Source organism: Delphinus delphis, chromosome 13 (genome assembly GCF_949987515.2).
Source record: "Delphinus delphis chromosome 13, mDelDel1.2, whole genome shotgun sequence".
NCBI classification, from domain to species: Eukaryota; Metazoa; Chordata; class Mammalia; order Artiodactyla; family Delphinidae; genus Delphinus; species Delphinus delphis.
In genome coordinates this window covers 61013821-61033079 of record NC_082695.1, presented here as the reverse complement: position 1 = coordinate 61033079, position 19259 = coordinate 61013821, and the positions used below count along the sequence as shown (strand labels likewise).

At 40.0% G+C, this 19259-nt stretch overlaps 1 protein-coding gene across 1 annotated transcript in view; it reads right to left on the bottom strand.

Annotated features, from left to right (window-relative positions):
• Positions 1-382: 382 nt before the first annotated feature.
• SETBP1 (SET binding protein 1) overlaps positions 383-19259 on the bottom strand; it is a 370803-nt gene continuing 351926 nt past the window's right edge. Inside the window, exon 6 of the mRNA XM_060029535.2 lies at positions 383-1008. Coding sequence (XP_059885518.1) covers positions 383-1008 — 626 coding nt within the window. The remainder of the gene's footprint in view (positions 1009-19259) is intronic.

Below are 19259 nucleotides of genomic sequence, written 5' to 3'. Positions count from 1 at the left end.
TAATTGAGGGTGTTCCCCTTTCAATTTTCCTGGCCAGCAAATGCAACGGAATCAAGGGCGCACCTTGGATGCGGGAGGTCTGGCGGCTGTCGGAGAGCACCACCGTCTTTCTCCTCCTTGATGGGTCTTGTGCTGCCTGTCAAGGATCTAGCCATACTGAAGTGCCCCTTGGCTGGGAACTGCTGTAAAGCACAGACACACTTCTTTTGAAGACGTTCCCCTGCTTTGCTTTCCCAAGAGCTCCTGAAGGCTCAACCCCGTCATCTGGCCCGAGTCTGCCTGCCCAGCTTCGGGAGAGAAGGGCATTCGGACCCAGCCCCGGCTCACTGCACTTCCAATGCGTCAGTCTCCCCAGCCCCAGGTTCTGACGCCCAGGCCCACCCTAGGGAAGGACATCGCTCTCACTCCCTCGCGACTTCCTCTGCCTTTTAGCCTTCACCTCCTCTTCCTGGGGAAGGGGCTGCTGCGGGGGCGGCTGCTGCGTGGGCTGGGCCGCAGGCTGAGGTTTGTGTTTCCTCTTCCCGCCTCCTCTGGGGGTCTTGGGCAGAGGGGGCGGCGGGGGTGGCGGCGGCGGCGGCGGCGGCGGCGGGAGGGGCGGGGGCGGTGGCGGGGGCAGGGGAGGAGCCTCCCGGGCCATGTGGATGACCGCCTCGATGGTGGCCATGATGGTGTCTTGGCTGGCGGCCGGCTCCAAGACAAGCGGGCTCAGGCTCGGCTTCTGACCCCTTTTGCTGGGAAGGTCGATGCATTTTTCCAGCACCGGCATTTGGTCTCTGGAGTCCTCATCGAACTGCGTGGGCTGCTTCCGGGGACGCCCTCTCCTCTTCTTGACGAAGTTGTTGCCTGTCTTTGATTGTCTCTGCAGCCGCTTGGCCTTCAGGATCTTGTTCACATGGTCCAGGTTCTTCTTGGTGGACAGAATCTTGGTGTAGTTGCACATCTTCCGCACCTCGCACTGGATGGCTTCGATCTCCCGCCGCTTGAATCGCTTCTTCAGCGAGGAGCTGGCTGCGGGAAGGGAAGAGAGAAGAAACTGATTACAGGATGCCAGACTGCCTTAAACCTAGTCTTTTCAGTGACAGCTGGCATTATATTTGGCTATGAAGATTATGGAAAATTAATGCTATAACTATGACGCAGTACCCAGTATTTCTTTTTCCTTTATTAAAATTAAAAGTAATAAAAATAAACATGGGTTGAATATTATGTGTACAAAGCATTTCATTATTTCAGTCTCTACAACAATCCCATGAAATACACTTGTTCCCATTTTTAAGTTTGGAAACTGAGGCTCACACAATGTAGGAAGATCTACCATGGAAATCAATGTCAGAATCACAATATAAATTCTCCCATTACTTTCTCCTATCATAGCTTTTATTTTTTATTCAGCCCTTTGACATTTGATCTAATTCAATTTAGCATTAGGCTATACTTCATCTTTTTGTAAAAGATGCTGAATGGAAAAAATGACAAGCAGCCCTCTGGATCAAGCAATCTGGATCATTCATTTGTACCGTCAGCCTCGAAAAAGAGGTGCCTTGACCTGAACTAGAATATCTAACCGAACCTATTACATTTCTAACCCTCCTCCAATGACAGAGGGAGGATACTTTTCAGGAACACTCTATTTGGGATGATCCCATCTCTAATGTTTTCCCCAGTGGTCTGGACTTCTCAGCTTGCCTGATGATGTCCAATTGACCAAGTCTTTCTTAACTAGTTCATCTTCTGGAAACCCTAAGGGAAATACCAGCCAGGTGTTTCTGAATCATTTACACCCGTGCTACCGGGCTGTTGTTTGCAAGGAGCTCTTTTCATGTCCTGGTGGCCAGATGCGTCTCTATTTTATGAGCCAAACTTCTAGTCGCAGGAAGTCCTGTACTGCCGCCACTAAATAGCCTTCAGAACTGCTTCATTTTGAAGTTCAGACACCATAAAGTGTGAATGGCTTCAAGACGCAGCAGACCTTTCCTCCTTCAGATCGTTCTTTCTCCTTGTATTGTTCACTAGAGGCAAACGTGTACATACATGTGTATACACACATAAACACAGGCACTCACACACGTCCTGATAACCCATCGTCACACTGGCTCCTCCCTCTGGCTACTTATAAGCTTAAGAAGTGTGTCCTTAGTGTTTGCTGCTGTGATTTACACTAAATGCTCATCCCCAAAGAAGCCCATGTAGTTGTCGTCAACCCTACGAAACGTTGCAGGCCTAAAAACAAATGTGTTTCATTTTAGCATCGTGGTTTGTTGTGTCACCCCATATTTTTTCAACTACTAGTGGACCAGAAGAATAAATATCTTAAGGGAGATGAGGAAAAAATGCTGAAAACAAAGACACTGCTGTCACTTACTCTTGGGCACTCCTGCTTGGTTCTTTCCCTGCTCTTCCCCATTTCTCTCTCATGTTGTGCCCGACACAGATCTCCCAGAAGGTTTTATTTGAAGTTATTTATGTCACAAGTTTCATGGAGTGGGAAGCTCTGAGTTCCACAGGACAGGCCAAAATGGTACTGCTTTTGGCCAAAGGTCATTGTGAGACTTACTGTGCAATGAATAACTACTGAGCAATCTTTAAAATAAGTTATAAAGATCAAAATAGAACAAAGCCAGAGTGAGCTTCTGGCTACAAAAATAAAATTTTTGTACTTAGTGTTGTAAAAGGAAAAGCTTGCTTGATTTTAAGTTTTCAGATGCAGAGACCGACTTTTGTTGGTCTTTATGTCCCTCACAGGGCATAGCATGGTGCCTTGTACATGGAAGGGATTTAAAAACTGTTTCTCCACTGATGAATCACACTGATTGTTGCTGCCTTATAATGATATTCTTCTCTAAAGGAGTTTTACTTTGGATTTTTAAATCGACCATTGCAAATATAGTGACACTAAGAGCAGGTCTCCATGTCAGAGCTAAGCCATTTACCTTGTCCACAGAGTTCATGAAGAAATGAAAACTAGTCAGAAATAACCCACAAAACATTTGGCATTATTCCAAATAAAAGTTCCACTTGCAGTTTACCTTCTTTTTAGTTTATATCATCCAAAGAGAAGAAAATGCTATGTGACACATAATACAGCATGCAGGTACAAAGTAAATCATTTTGGGCAATTAGTTGGCAATTCTTGACTGAGTAAAGCTTGACTGGAAAACTCCATGAGCTGAGCTGGAGATCATTTGGGGCAAATACAACCAATGGATATTTCTTCTCAGTACTTTTATTTTTTAGCATGAAATGTCAAACAAACAAAAAGGAACCTAGTAGATAATTCCATATTCAATAATTTGTTAGATGCTGCATAATTTTTTATTAGGCCCTTGCATTGAAAAGTGATTATGAAATAAAAATTTATTCTGATTACTGTAAACCTACCAAACAATAATAAAAATATCATAACCGACTCTTTTGTACCCACCATTCACATTTAATAAACATTAACTTTTTGCCATACATGCTTTATTTTTTTGTTTAAGAAAACATTTTAGAGTCAGCTAAGTCAGTGCTCCATGATCAATTCCATTTCCTTTCCTTTCCCTGCTTGAATTTGTACTTTTACTGCATATATGTGAACCCATATTGGTAAAAATTAAAAGTCTGAAACTACCTAATATGTATAATTCTGTAAGGAAGTAGGAACACTTGCAGAGTGTTGGCAGGAGAGCAAATTGACACAATCATTTTGGAAAGCGATTGGGCAATAACTACTAGAGTTGAAGATGGGTGTGCCCAGTGCCCCAGAGATCCCAAGGCCAGGTCACCTGTTTTGCTCATATGTAACAGGAGGCCAAGGACATCCCTTGAAGCTCAGTGTATGTTACAGAAGACTTAAAACAATATAAATATTAATTAAAAAGATAATGAAGCACTGCGATACATTCAAACAATGGAATATTGTATACACGTCTGTTAAAAGGAATAAAATACATATAAATATATCAACATGGTCAAATCTAAAAAAAAAACTTGAATAAAGCAAATAACAAAAGTATTTGTAAGCATATTATTTATGTAAATTTAGAAATACACAGATCCCTTGAATTTTTATTTCATTCCAGACGTGAAGGTTTAAAGTGACCCCAGTGCAGATTAACTGTGAGTCAAAGACTGGGTGGATGAGATTTCAACACTTCTTCCCTCCAAAGCTACCTTATGGGACTTTATCAAGTCTCTAGAGTAGCGCTGTCCTATAGAAATTCTGCAGTGGGGGAACTGGTCTATATCTATGCTGTCCCATACAGTAGCCACTAGCCACATGTGGCTACTGGGCACCTGACATATGGCAAGTGATTGAGAAATTGACTCTACATTTAGTTTAATTTAAAGTTAAATAGCTACATGTGGTTAGTGGCTACCATACTGGGCAGCTCAGCTCTAGACCTAAGTACCGCGGAATACAGAGGACACACCAAGATCCATTCAGTAAAGCACAGTCTGTGGGAAGCTCAGGGCAAACAACCTGGTGCCTTCAACAAATAAGTTGCGAGGTTGGGGGGGAGGGTGGAACTGTAAATTAAAAGAGAGAGGAGATAAAAAGATCATACTTGGATACCAATTTAAACAATCTGTCAAAAGAGATATTTTATAAATTCATGGAAATTTGAATAATGTCTGGGTGTTTCTTGATATTATATAATTATTGCTAACTTTCTTAGGTGTGATAATTGCATTGTGATCATTTTTCAAAGTACCTGTCTTTTAGAAATACATACAAAATTATTAATAGATGAAATCATATATCATCTGGGACTGGCTTCAAAATAATAAGGGAGGGAGGAGGGGAGTAGAAGTATTCCTAAAACAAGATTGAAATGAGTTGATTATGTTGAAACTGAATGATGAGCACACAGAGGTTTATCATGCTATTCTGCTACTTTGGTATATACTTGCTAGTTCCATAATACATGGTTAAAAAAATATAAATGATTAGTGTCAGTAAAACATTTTTCTCAGGATGTTAGGACTGGCGGGGGGTGGGGGGTGCTCTGGTTTTCATATTCTTGGGCTTTATTTCACCTAAATAATTTTAGAAGAATAAATGTCCTCAGTAAAGGGCATGCATAATCTCCCTAGAAAACTCCTGCTGGTAGCTACCCTCCTGGCTGAATGGGAGGAAAGAATGAATGAGCACTGTGCGTTTTATGTTGTGACCAACTGCATAAACATATGTCATAGTCCTATCTCCACTGAGGGCCTCAAGTGTTAAGACTTAATATCCCTCTTTCTTTTTCACATTACACTTTTTGAGGGGTTTCACATCTACTGAACATCTGAATTTTATTTTGTCCTGTATGTATTATCCAAATTTTCAGTGTAGGCTCATTACTTCGTGTGTGAACAGCACCAGAGTGCAGGTCAGTAGGAAGGGCTCTGGGCAGGGACAGCTGGAAACCAAGCTGAACTAGAATGAACCTCTTAGCCCCTCTGGGTCTCTCTTCATCTATTACACTGAACAGTTAGACTAGATGCTTCTGTATTTAAAGATTGCTATAATTCTTACCTATACTCATTATCTATTGCCTTACCAAAAGTGAGGTGGCTTTCTACGACATTTATTTCATCTAATAATTTTGAAATCCTAGTGTGGTGGAGAGGAGGGCTTTGGACTTGGCAGGGTTTGATATTCACAAATCTTTCTCCTTACTGCTTATGATTTCACTGTTCCTCTAAATGTTAACAGATTTTTCTCTCTTCAAATTGTTTCATTATTAGACAGTAATTTCTGGGCTCTTGCACCAAGATTGATTCCATATTTGCTCTCCTTCCTATAATTGTCCTATATCTTGCCTGTTCTTTGTTAGCCTTAAAGAATAATTATGAGTGGCCAAGGCAAAATATGAATTCATTTCTTCGTAACTCTGCAATGCAAATCATCTTGTAGACTTTTTCTGTACCTAAAATTGCCATGCAAATGATTGAGTTGGTTTTGATCCAGATCTAGATTTTCTCTTTGCTCCCATTATCAGATGATTGGCTCATCAGTGTTTGTTGATTTTGCTACTTCTTTTATGATAATCAAACACTGGACTTATCACTGCTTTTGCACACTTTTATACAGATGTCGTGTAAGCACTGTGAGCAAGGTAAGGGCTAATGAGGCTTAGCTGTATAGAAGTTCCTAAGAAATAGTTGCTAATGATTTGGAGACTTTGCTCATGTGTAAGACACATTCTAGTTTTATAAAGTTTTGGATGGGTCAGAGAGGGAGGCAAATTTATCTCTAGACTAATTAGAATTTTTCTTGCTGTTTGAATTGGGAAGGTAGAGAAATATTGGGGACTGCAGAACTGCCCGGAGTGGAGTTGCCCTCCAGACGGACAGGGCTGGAGAACCATCAGCCTCAGTCAAGGCACAGAACTGCAGTGTGAATTGCTTTGTATGCTGATACTTAGAAGATTCTTCAAAGGCAAAGGCCATGTCTTCCCTCTGTACTCCCAGTTATTCACACAGCAGTACAAGATTTGGTATGTAGTACATGGGCAGCAAACACAAGTTCAAGAGAATTCAATTGTTTAATGTTCTCCCATGAAAATGTGCATTTTTTTGGATACTTTTGTACTTAACTCAATAATGATCTCGTTTTCCAAATGCTGCTTTTTATTTTCTAATGGGATATATGAAGCAACTTGCCTTGGCAAGCAATCTTTTTTCCTTCTTCCTTAGAATTTAAATTAACCTTTGTGTCCTGGTCTTAAAAGCTCGTTTGAAAAAGATGGCAAGTTGCCTTGGCTGGTGAGGCTTCTGGTGGTCAGAGCACATCAGAAGAGTCACTGCCAGTCATCAGCACACATGCTATATACCACTGCTTTCCAATTTGAAAGCCATAATTTAGAATTAAGTGTTAGCAGATGTGGGGCATTTGTCACGATAGAATGGTACTTCCATTCTGTTCTTAAAGTCACCTTAGTACAGTTTGGGGTTTCTCTGAAAATGTGACTAGCTTGTTTAATGCACAGTAACTGCTTGACTTTTTTTTTTTTTTTTTTTTTTTTTGCGGTACGCGGGCCTCTCACTGTTGTGGCCTCTCCCGTTGCGGAGCACAGGCTCTGGACGCGCAGGCTCAGCGGCCATGGCTCACGGGCCCAGCCGCTCCGCGGCATGTGGGATCTTCCCGGACCGGGGCACGAACCCGTGTCCCCTGCATCGGCAGGCGGACTCTCAACCACTGCGCCACCAGGGAAGCCCACTGCTTGACTATTAAATGACAGCTTCCTCTTAGGGGTTTACTGTGAAAGAACATTCCATCTCAGCTGCAATGGATTAGGAGACCCTGGTCTTTGTTTTGCTATTTCACGTTTCTCCATGGGAAAAGTGAAGGTAGGAGGTGAGGAGCGGTTCGACTGATGGAGAGGTGAAGCGGTGGGTGTGCACCTGCATGTTTATGTGTGGGAGCTCCTCTCTGCCTCTCCAGATCTGATCCTGTTCTAAATTGGCAGCCTCTCAAGTGGGGTGCATGTTCCCAAGGAGGAAACTGGGCTGCAATAAAGACATATTATTATATAAATTATTTTATGTAATAATATTTTTGTGTAAGTATATAAAATATATAAAAATATATTTTATAATATACATATTTTATGTAAATATATGTACATATATGTAAAAATATAAAATTTATGTATTTAACTTTATTATATATACATTTTTATATAATATATAATTATATACATTATTTTAATTTATATTATTTATATCTTATCTGAAAAATAAGAACTAAGTTAAGCATTCTAATGCTTACTATATGGAGCGATGGTGGGTGATGCCCTTATTTGGGCTGCATGATGTGTCACCTGTCACGGTTGGGCATGAGGTTCCTGGGAAAAGAAGAGACCACATGCATTCAAGAGGCTGATGGCATCCCATCAGTTTATTCCCTTCAGGTGTTGTCAGGTCCTGAACATGGTTTAGAAAATTAAGATCTTTAAACAATAAAAAAAACTTTAACAAAAAATAAAAATACTTTGTAATGAGGTCAGGAATATCCATGAAATATGTTATATACCACAGAGAGTTTTATTGGTTACCTTGCAGCAAACTGTATAAAAGAGTTGCTATTTTCAAAGACAAATTTGGCAATTTTCTTCTACTTTGAGAGAAGTGTTCTAAATGTTTTCACCTTCTCAGTGCTGTCAAAGGGCTGTCTGTAATGTTACCTAGCAGTTGTCAAAAAACAAAAAAACCCCTTAATGTCCCTTTAGGGCAAAATGGGCAAAAAGTAACTGCTTTTAGAAGCAAACTCATACTATGGAGACAGCATTTTTTAAAATTGATTGGAAATGTTTCCATTTTTGACAATTTTGTTGCTGAAAATGATATTATAACCTATAACATCCTTAAATATGCAAATTAAAAAATCTTGTAAACAGAGTTAACTTCCAAATGAAGGGTTTCAGAGATTTGAACTCATTAAAAAAATTCAATGTCTTTTGAAATGCAAGACCATCTGACTGTTAATAAAGGAAGTTGGTTAGTTGAATTTCAGCAAAAAAACCCTTTACTTAATTGATGGATGGGATTGAAAAAAATAGTATTATGATTTAAGCAAAATGATACGCTTTCTCCTTTTGGATCTACGTTTATGTGAAATATCCTTTTAACCTACAACATCTACTAACAAGTATTGAAACAAACTGAATTTGAAATGAGACCTTCAAATTGCTTAATCACAAGTGTTAGAAAAACCCCAAGATTTTCAAAAAGAAGTATTCAAACTCAATCACTTGGTCCTCTCTGAACCTTATTCAAAATATTAATATTAGTAAAAATTTGTTTCATTAATAATACAGTTAAATGAAATTTAAATTTATTTTAAGAATATTATTTATTTCAGATTTATCTCACCTTTTAAAGTTTACATTTTAAAAGATGAGTACACATATTCTAAATATGTATTTACATGGGGTAACTTCAAAATTATGTTACCAATATCATTCATGATCAAAAATTTGAACTGCTTAAAAGTTTTCCTTTGTTTTTCTAGACTCTCGAAGACTTCATTCATGCAGTATTTAATCCTAGAGGAATTTAACTTTCTATGAGGGCAAGGCCTAAGAAGCCATTAAAGCTTCCTGAAGACAGCATGTGTTCTTTGTACCCCTCATAACAAAGAGCACAGCTCCTTTCTCATAGTAGGTGCTTGATTAATATTTCCTGCTAGATCATTTCAGATTGTAAATCCTAGAAGCCAAAGCCTAATATCATTAATCTTCCTCTTCCCTAGAGCACCTTTAATTGAATTGCATGTAATTCCAAGGCAGTCAAGAGTGTCCCATCCATGGGACTCTGGAATGGGATTTGATGCTGACCTCCTTTATTCGGTAAGGCAGTTGTGTGGTCCTGGTCCCTAGGTTTTCAGAATCCTTGAGTTTTCTGACCACAGGGTAATAATGCCAGTCATTTCGTGAGCCTGGAATTTGGACAAACCAGCTATGGCTTTGGACAGATAAAGGCAGTGGTAACTTGTCTCCAGAGACTAAGATTTGCAGAGACTAAGATGAATAAGAACACTGCCAGATTGTTCAGAGAACCTCTAAGGAAGGGAACCAGGGCTTTGGCCTGAGAAAGCTGGGTGAAGGGTGAGAGTTCAGAGATCAGAGAACTAGAAACAGGGGCAACTGTATCAGCCTCTAAGGTGCACTGTGCATATTATTAGTAGGAATTGCCCAGGATGAATCCACAGAAGAATTTTAACTCTGGGAGTTTTTCTGGGGGTGATACTTATTAGAGTCAGATTGGGTTGGCGAGGAGTGAATTGTGAGTGGTGGCACTCATAAACTGAGGAATACTAGGGACATTTAACCCCTCTCTGTTTCAATCAACTCTGGCTTTTGTACGTTGCATGTAGCTCAAGCCCCAGCAGACTGACTAGACAACGTGAGAGGCTGGATAGAAATGCAGTTAATGCCAAAAAGTTTGACGCTACATCTGTTGAGTCTCACAGCATGCCAGGTGGTCACACGGCGGGGGTGGTTGCACGCTCTCAAAGGGCTCTTTATATTTCTTCTTTCTTTCCTCTCAAATGTGGCATAGCAGTATCCTTAACCATAAATACCATCCCTTATATAATACTCCAACTATTGTAGATGCATGTTCATACTTGATTGTGAGAGATTTCCTTTCTTTTAAATTTGGAAAAAAAAATTAGAAGAACAAAGAATAATGTAACAAACATGCTCTCATGAAAATTTTCACATTTTTAATATTTAGGCTCAGATGAAATAAATCCTTATTGACCGTGCTAGAACTTCAAGAATTACATCAAATGGTTGGTATTCATGGTCTGTTTTCTAACTGGACTTAATAATTGCATTTGTTTACTTAAAACTCAGACTTTTGTTTACAATCTGTTTACAATTTGTTTTGTTAGAAAACATATTGACCAGGACGTTAGGAGAATGAAGTTCTCATCGTGACTTTTCACCCCTCAGTTCTCTGCCTTCAGACAAATCTCTTAATTTCTTGGCAGGACCCTTACTTCAGAATAAATATGATTCTGTAAAAATAGTTATACACCTCCAAGTCTTCTCTGTTCTAGGTAAAATATCCTCAATTCCTTCATCTGTGTCTCATATGAGATTACTTCTAGGCTATATTCCATTTTGATTACCTTCCTCTGGAGATTTAATCATCTGACAAATCCCACCTTAAATTTTGGTGCCCAGAATTGAACTGATTTTCCAAGTATGAAGTGATGAATGCATAAGGCACTACACTTCTATTAATGTTCTATTAATGTGAGCTACATTAAAAACAGACAACCAACAAAACAACCTGCATTTTTTTTTTTTTGCAGCAATATCACACGGTTGGTTCATATTAAATGGAAGCTCAATTAACTCTCTTAAACACTTTCATAAGTTTGGCCACCAAACTTGGCCATTGCTATGTGGAATTGGTTTTTGAGCTTAAAAGCAAGCCTTCTATTTAAATTTACAAAATTTAATTTTATTGGTTTTAGTCCATTGTGAAAGTCTGGAATCTTATTTTTGTTTTCTCAGAGAGGGTCCATGTTTGTGAGGTTTCCAGAGAGTCTGAATACCGTCATGTCAACCTTCCCTTTAATCCCTCTGGGCATGATTCATGTGACTCAAGCGCCTTCTACTATTTTTCTCTTTATTGAAGTTTTTCAAGAAAAAATTTCAATTTATACAATAAAATATCCCTGAATTCTTCATAACACCAGCAAGCAATTTATACCCATTGCTTTAGACTTTCATATATTTTTGTGTCTGGTGAGTAGACAATGGATGTACCACAGAAACAATAATTTTGCATAGCCTACAGGTGTATGCCCAACTCTATTATTTCTGCCAGAAAGGATATTGCATCTGACATTGCAGTGGGGAAAGAAAAGTCTTACATTTTTCTTTTATCCAGAGGCAATTCTCCTACCCTAGTGGGAAAAAAAGAGAAAAAGACAAAACAATGCTAGGTGTGGTTCCAGTGCTTTCCAATTTCAGCTGGAATTCAGTGAAATAAAGTCCTCTTCCTAAAAGCCATGAAGTACTCTCATTTCAACGTTAATCTTTCTGGTCCCCTGTACATTGCTTATATCTCTCTGATAGCACTTCACATAGTCTGTCCTGTTTTAAGATCATGGGATTAATCTGCATTTATCTCTTCTCTTAAGTTGTGTTTTCTTAAGGCACAAGGAGCATATCTTAGCCATTTTTATGTATTCTTAGAACAAATATGGATTGAGCCCACTTTGTGCCAGGCGTTGTGCTAGGCACTCAGTTCCAACTTCCTCCTACTGGGGACCAGCACAAGCTCAGCTGACTTACTTGAAATGGAATCAATCCATATGACTCACCCTAAGCCAACACTTACCATCTATTTTGTAAAATCTGTGTGTAAAATAGAAAAGGATTTATTGAAGGGGATCCAAATCACTGTAAATTAAGCTAGATCTTCACATATTTTAGCGATTCTCTACTCTCCTCAGAGCACCACTAACTGTTTGGAGTATCTAAGCTATGACAAAAAGCACTGAAGTACTGTGAAATATAGACTGAAATCCAAACCACCCCATAGGAGAAGTGAAGCTTCAATGACAAAAACAAGTTTGGAACTTATTTAGCACCATTAAGAAAACCAGCTTGAACATTTAAGTCCACCGATTGATTAAAACAATGGGTCCCCTGGAAAAGGGAGACATGTACATATTATATATTAATTATGTAACACCAGAAATGAGAGAGACAGAGCCAGAGAGAGAGGAGGGGTGGGGGGTGGGGGGATGAATGGTCTTTTCATTGCTGAACATTTGGATCAGAATTATAATGGTTTATTGCGGGGGAGTGGTCACGTGCTCTCTTGGCAAATTATATATACATTCAAGTTGTGAGCACTATACCAGTAGGTTGGGGTTTTTGTTTTTGTTGCTATTGCTTTACCTTTTTTTTTTTTTTCAAATATAAGCTTGGACAGACTTAATGCAGCAAATACTTCTCAATTTAAGATTTGACAGTTTAACAGGAAAAAGCTCATTCATCATCTTTCCCTTTTAGAAACCATAAATTATTGGCTCATATACCATGTGGCTCGGATTCTAGGAAAAGTTAGTGTAAACAAACCCAAGTTACAATGAGTGGAGTAAGAGAGTGAGTCATAAACAAAACACAGACATATGCTCTCATATAAATAAGGGCCTGGATCATCAGCTTCCCAAAGTCTGCTTCCCATTAATTACACAACAAAATGAACTTTCCATATGTAAAGCCCAAATCACTTAACTCTGGCAACTTGTACGAGACAAAGACCAGGATTGGACCTAAAAGGCACTGACAAAAACCTGAATTTCAAAATAATGAAAGTTCTCTCAAAATATTTTCAGGTATTGGAGGGCAAGAAAATCCCTTGGAGGAGTGTTTCTGAGCACTGAAACTATTCCCAGCAACCCAGGAACACTGCTTGAAGCTGGTCTGATCCCCTGCTGAATTTAAAGGTAATATCAGGCTTACTCTCTTTTGTTCTGAGCTCTGTCATCTTTATGGGGCAAGTCCTGGGTCCAGGCCACACAGGGTGTTCACAGACATTGCTGGAATCACTGAACAGTTGAAATTCCCTCCATCAGTACTTTCTCTCTGTCCTTAGAAATTGTCCATTGGTACACAGACTCACGTTTCCTTATTGTTGTATGAAGGCTATCTGGTCTCTCTTAGTTTAAAGAGGTTTCAAGGAAACAGAACAATTCCTAGGGAAGAGGATTCTTCAACAGGTGAGAAACTTTGAGAGAGATGGTAAGCAGCTAAGTTCTCTCCTTTTGTCTCTTTCGAAAGTAGACCTCATAAAGCAAACTAATAGAGTTACTTACAAAGGACATTAAAATAACAGATGTCACATTTTAGGAGCTTGGGTGGGGGAGTGGGAGAAAAAGAATTTTTATTCTTTGCTGGGGGTGGGGTGGGGTGTACGTATTCTTGGGTCATTCATTTACTCAATGACTGTTTTTGTAGCATGTACTCTTTGTGTCCTACCATAGACCATACAAGGTAAGTGGACAGCATCATCTCTGCTCTCATATGAAACTATGGGAAAGGGGGAGAATCTAATATTTTTGGAGAATCTATGGTGCAGTCTGCAGTACTTCACATATTTCCTCATTTAACTGTGATCACAACCATGTGAAGACATTACTATCTCTGTTGTACAGAGATGAAAACTGAGACCTCAGAGGTTATATAATATAATTATATAATTGCCCCAAAGAATTGCCCCCCAAAATTATATAATTGCCCCAAAGGACACATCTTGGAAGTCATGGACTCAAAGATTCAAGCAAGGGTTGCCCTATTTCAAAGTGAGTTTTATATCATATTTCCTTAAGAAGGCAAAAAAAGACAAGGAGCTGGACAAGAAATGAGAAAACCTGGGTTTCCTGTTAATTTTCTACTAATGACTGCATCAGAACACCAAATTTCTCTCAGTTTTACAATTTCAAAGGCCTTTTCTAACCGCCAAATTTCATAGTTGAATAACACAAGGTATTACTACAGATCACCTGCCCTACTTCTGCTAGACTAGGCCTTCTTGCATATTGTTTTGATCCTGCTGCTTTCTCCAGCTCAAATGCCTTTAAGGGTTCCCTATAGGGAGCCAGACAGCCAATATAATGAGTGAGGTTGGCCAGGATTAGGAAGAAAGGTGGGGGGAATAGGGGAGGACATGGAAAACTAAAGAGAATATGGCCCATCTAATGGGGCAAATGTTATTCTGTATCAATCATTGTTGCCAGGTAGGAATCTAAGCCCAAAGTTATCAGATAATATGAGTTTCAAAAAGCCAGAACTCTTGATTATTATGTAAATCTCCTGATGTTTACAATCTGCAGATTAATTTAAAAAAATGTATAAACCTGTGTAGGCCAATCAAAATACAACTGCAGACAGCTATTGGCCCATGGCTTTATTTTGATATCACTGTCCTTCAGAAGGGTCACCATGACTCATTCTAGAATTTCAGGGACTCTAGGTTCTGACCCTAAACCTCTCTTCCAGCCTCATCTGCCATTATTTCCACATACACTCCTGTCTTAGAGATATCTGTGCTTTTAATTTGTTCCATCCTTAGAAGGCCATCTCAACTCTTCTCTTCCCAGATCATCTCAGTGTCCTAGTGTAATTAAATTACACCTAGGCCAGTATAATCTCCAGCTTTCCATTGAGAAGCTCATTCTGAAAATCCCATAGAACTTCTGAGTGAAGGGACACATTTATGTGTACAAGTTCCTCCTTCTTTGAATAAACACATACCCATGCACAGGTCATCTCAGTGTCCTCTGAACTCCCTTAGTGCCCTTCAGTTGGAAACTAATGATTTCTTGGTTGCTAACTGATAGCTCTGTTAGTATCTGAGATTATTATTCAATCTATTAAGTTAAAAATATTACTTGGCCATCTCACGTCTTAGAGTCAGGCCTTCCCAAATAGTGTGAAAGTTCTCCTAGGGCAAGCACTAATCTTTACTTGTATGTATCATTGTGGCAGGTACTTAAAAAATATCTGACAATTTGTAACAAAGCCTTATAGAAGTTCCAGTAAGATGAGCTCAATATGAAGCCCTAACAGGTAAGGGGGTGGGGTTTGACTGTGCCCTGAGATAAGGGTATTTGGAGGAGGTAGTGAGGATAAAACTTCTAAAGATAGTTAATGGGTATTGTGATCTGAGTCATAACATGACTAAATTATGACTTAACATGATTAAATCCTGGAATGACATGACTTCATTTTTAACATGAGAGGGGGCATAAAATAGTCATCTATTGTTTTGAACATGGGATTGGTGCTGTTTCATTTCCTTCTCACTACTGCCTAAAAAGCAGAAATTATTTTTCTCATTTCACTGGTAAGGAAACTGAGACTCAGAAGTCTCATTTAGACTGTGACTCACCTAAGGAAATGAATTAAGTACTGCAGGCTATGCAGTAATACTGGTCCTTGAATTTCAAATGCAGTTTTCACTTTACGTCTGTGTGGTAGCCAGAAAGAGTCCAGGTTTCCTAATTCCTAGCAGGTAATATTTGTAATTCAGTTCACTTCTCTGAGCTCAATTTCCTCAGCTGCAACATGAAGGGGTTTGCAGAGATCCGTTCTAGTCTATTCTAATCCAGTCTTGTCTAGTCAATTCTCGTTTAAGCAGCAGGAGAAGGAGGCCCGCTGGGAGGTGCTCTGGGATTATTCCAGTGACCCTCAAACGTAGAGTGGAGAGGGCTGCGGGTGAGTTATACCTCTCTCTGTGTCTTTCTGTCTGTCTCTTTCTCTTTGTCACACCTGTCTATTCTCTCTAAATTCTTTCTCCAGTCTCTTAGACTGACTTACAGTCTGCCTGGACCACTAAAGATCATTCTTAATGACGGTCATTACACAGTTCTTCCACGTTGCCTGAGGCCATTTCCACAGCAATAAGCAGGAAAGACCTTGTCCCCCCTCTCCACAGCTGGGCTCAGTATGCCAACTTCACTGGAACCAAGAAGTTTTTCAAAAACTCTCCATTAATTACAGGAAACCCAAAGCACTGTCCCCTCTTCTCATTAACACAGTTGCTTTCAGTTGCCACTACATTATCTCACCACCATTAAACCAACAATCTAATTAGACTTCTGGAAATGGAAAAAGCCAATGAATAAGGCAGGCGTGCCACTTTCATCTCAAAACTGATCATAAAATATTGTGCCCTTTTGTTCTCGTCCACATAAAATCTTCCCTGGAAGAGTGTCCTTTCGTTCTCTCCTATTTATAAAGAGGAGTTTGAATATTTGATATAAAATGAGTATCTTAACAGAAATTGCTTCATGTTTGGGAGGTTTTCTTTCCTGCATTTCTGAGCGTGGAGTCTCATTACAATAATCGTACCTGACTCCCCCTGAGTGTGATGCCTCACAGCCAAACCTCCCACTGGGTTTCAATGGAGGTGTGAATGATACTATCACTGGGAAGAAGGTAAATGTATTATTATCATTACTCGATTTTTAAGAGTGTCTGACTGTGGCAAGAGGTGGTTGGGAGTATAATCTGTACAAAGCATGCAGAGAAGATAAATTGAGTTAAACTTCTCACAGACACGGCACTTTCCAACCTGTCATTAAACCTTCTGTCTTTCCTAAAATCTCAGCTCTGGAGAGAGAAAAATTAGTTAAGTCCAGTCCAGGCATGTTTGCCGAGTATCTACTATGCACCGAGCACTGCACGAGCTTCTTGACACCCAAATATGATTATATGTTGCTTAATAACAGTGTTCCTGGATTTTGTTTCTCTTGTTTTCATCCCACTGAACCCAAGGTTCTGTGAATTCATGGGATACACAGTACTCATTGAATGGGACACATCTTAAATAGGAAATGGTTGCTGCCCTCAGGAAATCAATACTCTGAACAGAATGCAAGACTAGCATATATAAAATAATTAAATTACACCTAGTCCAGTATAATCTCCAGCTTTCCATTGAGAAGCTCATCCTGAAAATCCCACAGAACTTCTGAGTGAAGGGAGACATTTATGTGTAAAAGTTCTTCCTTCTCTGAATAAACACATACCTATGCACTACACACACCATGCCATATAGGCTGACTCCTTAACTTGAAAATAATCTTCCCTGGAGGATATCCTGGTGGATTAGCCCGGAGCTAGTCTGCCGTTACTGAACAGAAGATTCTGGAGGCCCCAGGGGTCCCTTTCAGGTTGCTCCCTCTGCTGAACAGTCTTAGGATGGTTTGCTGTTTCTGGGGCTGCCATGGAAAATAAAGGCAAATCACTGCCTCTCAGCTCTAATAAATATCATGCTAGAGTATATGTTTTCATGCACCAGATGGTTTTGTGCAGGAAACAGTTGTTCAGTGCATTTTGATGAATACTTAATGATTAGCTGTTGTTTGCCCACCTCAGTGCTAGGTACTGGGGTTTCAAAGTCAAATAAGACCTGACAATAGGGGAGTGGACAGTGCAGCATGAGACACAGACACTACATTAAATGTAGGGACCAGTGATCAACCAGCTTGTAGGGAGAGGAGCACAGAGGATGTGGTGTCTAACTTGGCCGTGGGGTGATTCTCAAAGTGGGTGTAAGGGAAGGCTTCCTAGAGTTGAAGGCACCAAAGCTGAGTTGTGAAGAGTAAGCATGAGTTAGCTATCCAAATAGCTTGAGGAGTGGATGAAGGAGACAGGAACATCCCAGGGTGGAAAATAGGTAATAGCAATAACAATAACAACAACAATAGCACGAATTTGCTGAACTCTTCCTATGTGTCAGTCACTCTTCTAAGATTTGTTTTGTTTTTTTTTTTTTTTTTTTTTTTTGCATTACGCGGGCCTCTCACCGCTGTGGCCTCTCCCGTTGTGGAGCACAGGCTCCGGACGCGCAGGCTCAGCGGCCATGGCTCACGGGCCCAGCCGCTCCGCGGCCTGTGGGATCTTCCCGGACCGGGGCACAAACCCGTGTCCCCTGCATCGGCAGGCGGACTCTCAACCACTGCGCCACCAGGGAAGCCCTCTGCTAAAATTTTTCACAAGGATTACCTCATTTATTCCTCACCACAATCCTCTACACTGGGTGGCATGCTTTTCTCCATTTCACAGGTGTGAACACTGAGGACTGAACACCCAGCTGCTTTAGTGCAGTACTGAACTTCCAATGCAGGCGATTGGAAGCAAGAACACATGCGTTCAACTAGAGCACTGCACAGCCCACAAGTGGTGTCAAGAAAAAGGAGCCAAAACTTAGAAACAAGGCAAATGGAAGGGTGCATGTCCTTGTGGAGTCTTAGTGCCATCTTACAGGGGATTCACTATCCACTACTAATTAAGCCCCAGATTCTGTCAGGTAATATATTAACTTGTAGATTTTTGCCCAGAAAATATGCAAATGATTCCTTTCCAGTAGAAAAGATAAGCCCAGAGGTTATGGTTTTATTGTCCATTAGGACATTAACTGAACAATCTTGCTCGGCATTCTTTCTCCAATGCCTACATTCCTGTAATGCCCTTTTCTTCTAGTTCTAATTCTTTTTGGACCAGCTTTATCACCATGTTGGTTTCCTCATTAAAGAATTGAATGAATCCTTGACATGAGTTTTTAGTTTTTTGCAAATTCCACTCTGACAGTGGTGATTCCAAAGGAGTTTGGTGCTGGCTGACATTTCCAAGAAGATGGGCCCAGATTCTGGAGAATTTGGTGCTTCTTGGGGATGTTTACAGCCTTAGCCACGGAACAGCTCAGCTTTTCCAGAATGTCCAGTTTAAATCAGAAAAGAGCTTATTTTCTCCTTTTCGGGCAAAAAAATTGGAAGTTTTTCAGAAGGCCTTTGGTGTGATGGGGTCTTCAGGGAAGCATGGAAGTTTGCAACCCTGCTGGATCTCTTCATGGCCCAAAGCCACAGCGAGAGGGCTCATCAAGAACCTCATGTTCAGTAGAGCTCGCTAGGCAAACAGAGTGATTCTGTGCTGCTTCAACATGGGCCGGTAGGTAGCACTTTTCAGAAAATTTGAATGATTTGTTTTTAAAATAAAGCTTTATTTTCTCTAGATCTTTTTGAACTTTTCCTACTGTATATTTTAAGTGATTAATCTGGACTTAGAGAAATTTATTTTACAACTCGATGACTTCTTTGGTTTGTATACTTATGGCTCTTGGATGTTTCAAATCCTATTAACTTGCACATTTATTTGCTCTATTTTGGTTCTTTTGGAAAGACAAGACTTTTGGCTGAATCGACCCATTATTTTGGTTAGGAACTTCAGATCATGATACCACACAGGACAAAA